We start from the raw sequence: 12,480 nt of genomic DNA, 5'->3' as shown, positions 1-12,480 counted from the left end.
TGATTGAACAATTCTCTCAACATTAAGGAAATAAATTAAAAAGTTGAAAATAATACACAAATGCATTAATATATTATCTAGATCCTTGCAATGACAATTCAAACAAGAAGTTTGAAAAATAATATATGTAGATGCATTTAATAACCAAAGAGATTAACAATATTTCGTACACCAATTTTAAATAAAGAATTTTCAATTTAGGAGGTTTATACTCTTGGAGAATATATAGACGTAACTAATTATAAAAGGGGTTTAAATATTTGAAATATAAAAATTGAGATATCTCAATAATTTATGTTTTTATAAAAATTAAAAAAAAAAAGAAATAGAATCAAAAAGGAAAATTTATCGACAACACTTTTGTACATAATGTACGCTTCTTATTATCAATAGCGAAGGATATTAAAATAATGCATGTCAATTGAAGTAAAAATTGATTAAATAAAAGGATGCAACCTATCGAAATTGAAATTATTAAAGAAACTGAAAGCTTCTAGATTTATAGTCTGAAAATTTAAAAGTGTATACTTATATGAAAAGAAAAATGAGAAATAAAATCATAATAAATAATGCACGACTCTCAACATAATAAATTTGGCAAAGATCGTGGTAGATGAAATTTCAAATTTGTATCTTGATATATTGACTATGCATAAAATTTAAAATTCTATTGTAGTCAACTCATGTGACATGATTATCAATGTTCTCATTGAAGGATTTAATATATTTGAAGTATATAATTCGAGTGATATTATTATGAAACAAAGTAAATATGTATCGTGCTCTTTTTTCCTTGATCAAGTTTATCTTATTGTATTTTTCTGATAATGTTTAATGAGGTAACTTTGGTGGTATATTTAAAGGAATGATGTACTATTTTTTTCCATCATTATGATTTTTTTCACAATATTTTTCTTAATAAGGTTTTAACAAATCATATTCTTTGTGTAATTAATGTCTATTACCTACAAGATATTTACCCTCAAAATAATAATCTTAGAGTATCTCTAAAAGACTCTTTATTTTTAAAGAACATATTCTATTATTTGAAGAGTATCTATAAATTTAGAGAGTTAAAATTTTGAATTACTCCAATAAACTCTTTATATGTAAAACTTAATTTTCTTACTCCCAAAAAATATTTATTATTTTTCTCTTTCTTTTATTTTAACTAGTTTTTCTCTAGATTATTTTATTATTTTTCACATTGAAAATTAAAACACTTTAAAATGCATTTAATTATAGAGAGCGGGTTTGACTCCACAAGCTTGATACGATCAAAGGTGGAAGTACACATGCTGAGCAGAGAAGCTTTGTGTGGGAGGAGATCATTTAGTGTTTTTTTTTTTTTTTTTTTTTTTTATTTTTTTTTTTTTTTTTTTTTTTTGAACTTTTTCTTTTTTGGTTGATTGTATGAGTGATTTTTTTCCAAAGTTGGAGAGTCATACCCACTCTCTAAATTAAAATGTTAATTTAAAGATTCTTTTGAAACATAATTTTGAGGGTTGACTCTTTCATATAGAGAACATCTCATGTTTAAAGAGTCTCTAGGAAATACTCTTGCATGTAAAAGACTCTTGAAGAGAATAATAAGAGATATTTTTTGAATCATCATATTACTACAATTATCAAAGACCGATAAATATCTCGTATGAATTCAGTATTATTTGAAGACTAAACAAGACAACATGAGACATAAACTTAATTAGAAATGTGAAATTGAATATATTGGCATATAAGATATAGATGGCTTGATACAATGATTTTCATTTATTGAAATCAAGGAAGCAATTATACTCTTTTTTCTTAACCCATATTTTGTCCCATTGAATTTTCTTGACAATATGTTAACGAGATAACGTTTGATTACTTCAAGTTGTTATAGCTTTTTGTACTTTTTTTTTTCATTCTTTTGATACGTTTATCTCATTGGATTTTTATCAAACTAAATTTTTAACAAAGTAGTTATTGTACAAGTAGTGATCAAAGGGGAGTGTTGTAAAAGTCGGAAATAATTGTTGATGTCTATTTGGTCTTCTCAATAGGGGTGGGCGCGGGTCGATTCGGTTTGGTTTTAAAGAGAATCGAACTGAACTGAACTTTTCGGGTATCTAATAAATGGAACCGTCGGGTCCAAATATAATTATGGAACCGTTCGGGTTCGGTTCTGTTCGGTTCAATTCCATTCGGTTCTGTACTATAATTAAATTTTTTAACATTTATAACAACATTATATAAATACAACTAATGATACATTCAATGATTTTGGAATGTTAGAGACTAGTAAACTACCTTGTTCAAATGATTGCTACGATCAAAGTTTCTGTTGGCGAAGGTCACAGTTTCGATCGGAGGTCACAGTGTCAGCTGATGATTGTATAGGTTTTGAAATATTAGCGAGGCTGCGAGAGTCGAGACAACGTTATGCACTTTAGTGTTGGTGTTTAAGGTTATTTAGTAGATTTGATTTTGCTTTGCTAAGAAATGAAATAATAAAATGAGTAATTGGGTCAAAAATTAAAAAAGAAACAAATTATTGGGGCAAAAATTTGGATTTAGAAATCATTAATTTGTTAATTTGTTTAGAAAAAATTAAAATTAAAATAATTTGATTCACTCATTATAAAAAAAAAAATTAGAAAGGTTCGGTTCTTATTCGATTTTTCGGTTCTTGGTCTAGAACCGAGAATCGAACCGTACCCGTCGGTTCTCAATTCAAATACCCGTTCGGGTATTTAATTTGACAATAACCGTCGGGTTCGAGTTCGGGTTCGGGTTCGGTTCGGTTCAAAAAATTAGCCCAGCCCTACTTCTCAACATACTTAGATAAGCTTTATCTACTCTAGAAGAATCTATTCTACTTTAATTGTAACTAGGGCTGGGCAAATCTCCTGAACCGAACCGACCGAATCAAACTGAACCGAACCTAACGGTTCTTGTCAAATTAAATACCCGAACGAGTATCTGAATTGAGAACCGACGGGTACGGTTCGATTCTCGATTCTAGACCAAGAACCAAAAAACAGAATAAGAACCGAATCTTTCTAATCTTTTTATATTGAATAAATCAAATTATTTTACTTTTAATTTTTCTAAACAAATTAACAATTTCTAAATCCAAATTTTTGGCCCAATAATTTGTCTCGTTTCTAATTTTTGGCTCAATTACCCATTTTATTGTTTTATTTCTTAGCCCAACAAGATCCAATCCACTAAATAACCCTAAACACCTACACTAAAGTGCATAACGCTGTCTCGACTCTAGCACTTACTCTCGCAGCCTCGCTGACATTCCAAAACCTATACAATCGTCAGTCGAATCTGTGACCTCCGCCGACCGAAGCTTTGACCGTAGCGATCATTTGAACAAGGTAGTCTACTAGTTTCTGACATTCCAAAACCATTGAATATGTCATTAGTTGTATTTATATAATGTTATAATAAATGTTAAAAATTTTAATTATAGTACAGAATCGAACTGAAACGAGCGGAATCGAATCCGAACGGTTCCATAATTATATTTGTACCCGACAATTCCATTTACTGAATACCTGAAAATTTTGGTTCGGTTCGATTCTAAAGAGAACCGAATCGAACCGACCCATGCCCACCTCTAATTGTAACTCCCATTTTGAACTCTATAAATACGGAGTCTTGGTTCTCAATAAAATAAACACTTGAGTTTGGACTCTTGATATTTCTTCTATTATGTTTCTCCTTTGTTCCTTTAGTTTTACAATATAATTAAATATTGTGTGATTTTTGAAGACTTTTTAAAGTCTATTAAAGTCTCTTCTAAATACATTAATTTATAATCTATTAAATATGACATCAAAGGAGAATTATTTTTTGGACAATTTTAACCATTTTACAATTCAATTATTTCAATAGTACTTTATTTTTCATTTTTCGATATGTAATAAATACTATAAAATTTTTGTCATTTGTGAATTTTGTGTCATTAATTCCCAATTAATTAATATTTACATGATCTAGATTCAATGAATTTTCACTCGATGAATCTTGAATTATATGAATTTAGAGTTATTATAAATGAATTTATTCATATTCATATATCTGAAAATTTTAATGGGTGTTTAAATTTATGTATTAAATGTAATATAAAAAAAGATTGCTCATTTATATTATTTCATCATTACAAAAAATTTGAATAATAAAAATTGAGTTTTGAGAGTTCAATTTGAGTATAATTTTCTTCTCTTAAATTTCTGTACTTAATTTTATTTTCTTTAATTTGTTCGAAACTCATCAAGTCCTTCAACAAATTGGTGTCAAATATTAGTTTTACGTCACTTATAAAATATCTTAGAATAATATGCAATGCTCATTTAACTTTGACTAGTACTTTTTAAAATATCTTTAAAATGTTTAAGTTAAATATCCCTAAATTTTTTAAACCTCTAATAGTTTTTAAAAGCCAATTGAATAACCCAATTCTAAGTATACTTATAGTTTAACTAAATAGAATTGAATAGCTTTGAAGGGAAAAGAAAATGTAATAAGAATTAGCATTTCTCTTCTAATTAATTTTATATAACTTGGTGTACTAAGCAAACATTGATATCCCCGTCATTAACTATTATTATTTTCTACTCAGAATACATAATGGTGTGTGAACAGGTATGCTTCCACGAATCCTATCCTAAATCAAATAAAAATTGGCACGCGAACATGTATGGTCAGTCGATAAATCCTAAACCAATTAAAAAAAAATGATTAAAAAATATAAAGCAAAAATTTGAAGGCAGACGCCGAAAAGCTTGAATTTTTTTTTATAAATCCAATTTTGTCACATGACTTGTAGACTTTCCTTATTCAAAAAGAAACAACTGACCAAGAATTATTTCATCAACTAATTTTGTCTACAAAATAAAGAAAAAATGTAACTTCTATATTTATAAGAGCTCAAAATATGGTTTAGTTAACAAACAATTAAACAAAATTTCAAGGTTAATTTATCGTATATGCACATTGTATCCCACTTGTTATTTAAATGTAAATTGCATTGGGACATTCCATTAGTCCATGCACAATTTTCATTAAATATGACTGGTAGGTTGTAAATCAAGACATTATATTTCAATTTAGATGTCTTACGTCCAGAGTCGAAGTTTGCCCTTGACAGTTCCACAAGCACTAAGAAGCGAATGCGTTAAATGAACATAGAACTCATAGAAGTTAAAGACCGAACACAAACATGACAATGGCACAATGCACTTAGGGTTCAATCTTTACTAGAAAAATTATTCAACAACTAACTTATCGTACCAAAATTTTGAGGCGTGTCCACTCGACAACCTAAATATGACCGCGAAAGTACATCTCTAATCTTGCCCCTCTCCCACTCAAAAAAATTCACTATGCCACGGTAATTAGTACATAACAAGCCCTTGTTTGACACATTATTTGAAAAATTAAGGAGTTTTGAATAGATATTTTGGAAAATGTATGGTTAAAAAGTAAAGAAACTTTATTGGGGTGTGTAGAATATTTTATTGTGTGAATGTGTAGTGAATAATGATACTGTAGCAAACAGTTTAAAATTTTAAAGGGGACCAAATAGAGGCTAAAATAGGAATAACCTTTTGTTGGAGAAAGAAGTTGACAATTATGATACTTCAACATGAAGTCACCGAAACAAACGTAGGATTACAGTCATCAAATTTCATAGAAACCAGTTCACATGGGAAAAAAAATATTTCCAAGAAAATTCCATAAAATTTTGCTTTCTTTCTATGAACGTGTTAGGCAAGCTGTCCACATCTACACTGCCTCCCAAAAAGATGGAGACCGTTTCTTTAACAAATTGCCCAATAAATGAATTTGTGAATAGTATATTGATGGAAAATGTGTGGTTAAAAAATAAGAAAAAATGTTAGATTTATGTGTAATATTATTTCATTGAAGAATGTATGGTTGAAATGATATCAAAACACTGTTGAAAAATACATTATTAAAAAAAAAAAAAAAGGGGCTCAAACAAAGGCAATTTCTCGGTATTTCATTGTCAAAATTTCCTTGAAATTGCGTGGCATCAAGTCCTGAACTTCCCATACTCTTCACACACAGACACCGACCAAACCCTTTTTTTTCGAGGTAACAATCAGTCACCTTCAAAGATATCCTACTCGATTATTTATTGTATAAATATCGGAGCATGTTGTGATGACAGAGAACAGAGATAATAGAATACATAACTCTCCACCCACCAAAAAGAACAAGAAGCATCATTGGTTTTAACATGGAGTTGACACAAGCAAACGCCATTTCATCCTTGATCCTTTTCCTAAATAGAATTCTTTGTTGGGATATTGAGAAATTATTTGTATGTATCCATTTCTTCCTTCATACTTTTCCAAAGTTTGTATCTACCAAATGGAAGCTTTGGAGGAAATCCATAGCATCTAACAGTGAACAATCAAATAAAGAATCAAGAATTCCAGAGAGCTCAATCAACGTATACTTTCAGAACACAGAGCTGAACATGGTGATGGATAGGCTGAATATAGTGTGTACAGAAGATGGAGAAGGCAGCATTTTTGGTGTGGCCGAGTTTTCGGTGCTGCTTGATGAAGAGCCCAGTTTGCAAGAAGTTAAGGAAACTTTCGATGTTTTCGATGCAAAAAAAGATGGTTTCATAGATGCTAATGAGCTTCAGAGAGTTCTGTGCAGCCTTGGCCTGAAGGAAGGATGTGAATTGGAAGAATGCAGAAGGATGATCAGAGCTTTTGATGAAAATGGAGATGGACTAATCGATTTTATTGAGTTTGTGAAGTTCATGGAGAAATGCTTTTACCCTTCGATTTAATAGAGATTTGTGAGAATTTTCAGCCAATCTGGATTTGCTGATTCGAAATGCCATTTTATTCGACGTCTACATATACAAATTTCAGATTACTTGTATCGTTGGTCTTGTGGTAGCACCCGAGTCATGACCACGTGTTGTGTTGTCTTTCAACTCATTTAGTGTTACGACATTTGTAGATAGATTAACTACATTGCCGACATTAGGAGTGAAAATGGGATAAAAAACGTGGAACTAAAATAATAATAATAATAATAATAATAATAATAATAATAATAATAATAATAGGGTCTTAATTATTTATAACATACAAACAGATGTTGCTCGAATTTCGTTCAAACGGACCCCGATTTGATTTCGCTAGAAAATCTGATTAAAATCTATGACAAAATCAACAATCAATTCTAACCACACATTTATTGGAATAACAACTTTTCAACCTCAAGTTCGATCAATTTTCATCAAAATCTGCTAAAATTTAATTTTAATATATATTAAACATGGGATATTAGAAATCAAAATTGACTTTTGGAATCCCTTAACAAATATTTAAATACTCAAAACAAATTCTAATCAAATCGAAATCCTAATCCGTTAGACAAATCCGAATAAAATTAAAATATTACAAAAATGACTAAAATACCCTTCAGGTAACTATAAAGTAGAAAGACGCTAAAATGGACCCTCAAATTATGGAATTTGACCTCGAAAGTTTGACGATAATAGTTGAATGCAGAATCGAAAAACATATTCAGATTTTACAAGCTCGCCAAAATCTGACAATTGAATTGAAAATTACGCATATTTTTCTTCTCTAATTGATTTATGATTTTCTCTTCTGATCCGCACCAAAACTGGTGCTTTTCATTCTTCAAGAGTGCTAAATTGAAGTATTGAACTACCTGTCCCTCCCCCAACTCAAAAAATGCCACCATGCCACATTAATTGATAAGGTGGTAATTACTAATTAGCTACCTCCTCCTCCTTCTTTCTTCCTCTTCTTCTTTAACATACTAAATTTATTTTAAAAAATACATTAATACTAGATGAAATCATACCTTTTTGTTTAATTATATACTATCAATAATTAAATCACTTTTCAAATTATAAATATTTAAACCTCATTTTTTGGATCTATTCTAATCTTTCCCATCTTTTGAGTCTATCATGTAAATCTGAAAATGCTTAATTAGCCCAATTTGACAACCATTATTTGGGTAAAATAGAATTTTGAATGGTGATTTTTGAGAGAATGTGTGATTAAAAAGTGAAAAAAAATTTGGATTTACGAGTTCAATATTTTAGTGATAAATGTGTGGCCGAAAATAAGTACGTAAAAAAATAGTTTTAAAGTAATGGTTGTCAATCAAAGGCACAATAAATAACGGATTTAAGTGTCTCTCTAATAAAACTTAGTAGCAGATATTTCATCTAAATAATCGCCCTTACTTGGTTCATCAATAGGGTTGGCAACGGTTCGGTTATGGGTCGGTTCGACCAAAATCATAACCGCACCACCAATTTTTTGACAATACCATAACCGCACCATAACCACATAAATCGATTCGGTTCGGTTCGTATCTCGATTCGACACGGTTCGGATTGTATCTCGGTTCAGCACGGTTCGATTCGGTTAATAACCACGAAAATAAATTATTTTTTATAAGTTCATTCGTCAAATTGATATAAAACAATTTATGAAAAAAGTCAATGAAAATAAAAATACAATATTGCAAACGAAAATGCAAACATTATCCCAATTTTCAATTGTAAAATACAAATTTAACAAACAATAATATAAATATAACAATACTAAACTTTTCCTTCATTCTTAATTGTTGTGCATCAAAGTTACTTGAGTCATTCTTCCCCACAAGTCCTACTAGCATAAACCAACACTCAAAGTTGATTCCTATATAGTAAATAAGAAATGTAAGTAGAAAATACAACGATACTATCTATTCCAGAATGGTCTTAAGTAAAATTTAAATAAAAAAATGTACTTCTTCGTCAGCTTCCTTCTCGTTAAATGTTGCACAAGTTCTAGAGTATGATGAAAAAGTAGAATTTTCTAGACACAATAGGAAAAAATTAACAATAAAAGGAATCGTGCGTGAGTTTGTGGTTTGTGGAGAGTAGAGTTTACATTTATATACTGTCATACTAATGTTATTATTATGGGCTAATGGTAAGTGGATTGACCGGCTAAGTTAGGTAGATGTAATGGGGGGAATTTTGTTTTGGGCTAGATTGAAAAGTAGTGTAAAGTCCAATTATCAATTCAATTTTTTTTTTATTTTTTTTAACGAGTAATCGGTTCGGTTTCGGTTCGACGGCGTAAATATCATACCAGCACCGCCACGAACCAGTTCATTAAAGTAAAAATCATATCCGCCCCATTACACCATCGGTTAGGTTTTTTTTGCCCCATTCGGTTCGGTTAACCACGATTTTCGATTTTGACGGTTCAAATTGCCATCTCTAGGTTCATGATTTATTTACCTGTGGCATCATAATATTATTGCATGTTTGCTTGTCTAGAAATCATTTTCCTGAGAATTGTAAATTATTGTGTTTGATTGGTATAATTTTCTACGTGAAAAATATTAAAATAAAAGTGTTTTTTGGTGTTCGTTTGGCTTTATTTTACATGAAAATTGTCAATTAAAGGGATAAAATTTACTGATATTAGGGATGAAATTTGTTTCGATTGTCAAAATTCAAAAAAAAAATTTCAAGAAAAGCATTTATCTTTTAGTGTTCGTTTGGCTTTCTTTTATATAAAAATTGTCAATTAAAGGGAAATATGTTTTTATAATATTTTTTAAAATTTGTTTTCATTACCAAAAAATAATAATAATAAATAAAAATAAAATAAAGACTGGAATTTAAATTCTCACCATTTTGGTGAGAATGAAAATTCTATCAATAAAAAGAAAATGCTAATGTGGCGACAGTTGATGAAATTCCAATTCCATGTAATTAAAAGACTATCAAACAAGCCATTTTATAAAAAAAGGAATTTCATTTCCATTTTCTAGGGAAAACAAGGGCAATCAAATAGGCCCTAATACCATTTGCTTGATAGTAATACCATTATGATTTACGGTAATTTTATATTTTTGATTTTTAAGTTTTTACAGTAAAAGTTAGACAAGGGAAAAAAAATTGTTATTTATCTAAACTCCCGGATAAAAGAGACCAATTTGAGCTTAGCAATTATCTAACTAGGTTTATAGTTCAACTTGAAGTCATCAAACATACGTAGGATTAAAGCATTAGAAATTTCATAGGAACCTTTTCAACATGAAAAGTAAATTAATATTTCTAAGTAACTTCTTCACCTTTTCTTAACCGTCTAGAAGAGAATTTTTCTTTTACAATTTTTCGGTGCTCCATCATAAAAAATTCGTGGCATTAACACACTCCAAACCCCCTAAATTTGTTATGTAATAATGTGACACCTGCCAAGATAACCTAATTCCTTAGGTATAAATATGATGACAAATTATTATTAATTTGCTAAATTTGTGTAAATCAAATATATTACAGACATTTATAATTTGGGAATAACACATAACTCCGACATATAAGAATCACATTTCACAACTAACAAACTTTCTAAAATATTTCATAAATCAGGCGGTAAATTCACCCAAATTCACCCCCATCCCCACCCCACCTCACCCCACCCCACTTTCAGAATGTTTTCCTAAAATTGAATTTGTAAATTGCACCATTACCCCCACGGAACCACCCTACCGCACTCCCGCGCACCCCACCACCAAAAAATTTCCAGAAGTTGAAAATTGGAGATTACACCCCACCCCACTAAAGAAAAATATTAAAAAATTGAAATTAATTTCTCTCTCTATACCACACTCCCTTTGTAGAAAAATCTCCAGAAATTGTGATGGCAGTACTGGCGCATTAGAGGTGATTAGATTTGTGACTATTTGTGTTATTTGTGAGCAAATTTGTTGTTTGTGATCCTACTTGTCTTGTATGTAACTATTTGTAACCAAGTTTGCATTCGATACTATGATCATCTAATTTGTGACTGTACGTAATCAAGTTACTAGCCTGTGCTATTTGTGATTAATTATGACAATATTTGTCATCAGTGAAACAAACTATGACCAAATTTGTTTTCAATGTGACTGTCCATAATCAAGTCAATTTTAATTATAACGTATGTGACTGATGCAGGAGGATCCGAGTCGAGTGATGCTGATTTGTCAGATAGCATGATGATGGCCCTGAGATACCATGAGATGGTGGATCAGAGCAAAGATGGAAACTGAATCGCCATTATTTCCTTAATTTGAGGAATTTGACGCGTCTTTGATAATTTGGCCATAACTTTGGCTACGGTTATCGGAATTGCTATTATGACCCCCAATCCGGAAATCTCTCTTCGGCGCGCACGTCGTGATATGCTCGGTGGATGTCAATTTCGAGCCCAAAATCCATTGTTTTCCTTTCCAAAATTCAATTTTAAGTTATTTTTTACTATTTATGGTAATATTTCGTTTCCTTTTTTCCATATGTTAGAAAACTCGAATTGAGCCAAATTTTTGGCAACTTACTTTTTTTACTTAATATTTTATTTTGGTATAGTTTCAGGATTTCGCCATTTTTGGTAATTTTCTCATAATTTAGTATTTCGCAGCTATTTAACCCGGCTTGTGGGTTAATTTTGATCATTCTGCATTGTTAATAATATTGAGTTGAATTCAGAGTATTTTCTCTTATTTTTGGGCGTTTTCTGTCGTTCTTTTCTTGCGAATCATCTGCTACAACAAACCAATAGGATAATCACTATCCTACCTGGCGTCAGTTGGTATCAGAGCGTCAGCATCTTCTTGGGAGATAAATTTCATCAGTTATAATGGTTGGTGGACGTGGTCGTGGTCGTCGAGGACAGGTTCCGATTGAGGAAGTCCCTCATCGTGATCGTCATATTCAGGATGTGATGATTTAAGATTTGCAGAGACAAGTTGCGGAGTTAACCCAACGTTTGGCGGAACAGGAGTTCGGTAATCATGATGTGGAAGGTCACGATTCCGATACCAGTTTCGAAAACCCGTATCACCATCGTGCTCGAGTTTGGGAGCATCGTGGACGGGAGGATCGTCATGTAGATCTCAGTTTCAGAGTGGATCTGCCCAAGTTTTTTGGTACGTTGCAGGCTGAAGGATTTATTGACTGGCTGAATGAAGTGGAGCAGATTTTTGAATATAAGGAGGTTCCAGATCGTGTCAAAGTGAAACTGATCGCCATCAAACTCAAAGGTAGGGCATCTGCATGATGGGAACAGTTGAAGCATTCACGGGAGCGACAGGGGAAATCCAAAATTACTAACTGAGAGAAGATGAAGAAGAAGATGAAAGGGTACTTCCTCCCTTTTAGCTATACTCAAACCTTGTTTCAGAGGCTTCATTCACTAAAGCAAGGCGCAAGATCAGTCAATGATTATACTGAAGAATTCTATCAGTTGGGGGCTCGGAATGATTTATCTGAGACAGAGGAGCAGATGGTAGCACGGTATTTGGGGGGATTAAGGCAGCCCCTGCAGGATGTTCTCAGCCTTCATTCATTGTGGATAGTTTCTGAGGCATATCAGCGAACACTTGCAGTAGAGAAACAGCAGA

At 31.3% G+C, this 12,480-nt stretch overlaps 1 protein-coding gene across 1 annotated transcript; it reads left to right on the top strand.

Moving 5' to 3' along the window:
• Window positions 1-4,626: 4,626 nt before the first annotated feature.
• Window positions 4,627-6,829, top strand: LOC111406833 (calmodulin-like protein 6). The gene is made up of 2 exons (XM_023036201.1): window positions 4,627-4,641; window positions 6,194-6,829. Exons 1-2 carry the CDS (start codon window positions 4,627-4,629, stop codon window positions 6,827-6,829), a joined length of 651 nt encoding a protein of 216 aa, XP_022891969.1.
• The last annotated feature ends 5,651 nt before the right edge of the window (window positions 6,830-12,480 follow it).

The sequence above is a fragment of the Olea europaea genome, chromosome 12 (genome assembly GCF_002742605.1).
Source record: "Olea europaea var. sylvestris chromosome 12, O_europaea_v1, whole genome shotgun sequence".
Lineage (NCBI taxonomy): Eukaryota > Viridiplantae > Streptophyta > Magnoliopsida > Lamiales > Oleaceae > Olea > Olea europaea.
Note: the sequence above shows the minus strand (reverse complement) of the source record. Positions and strands in the feature narration are given on the sequence as shown.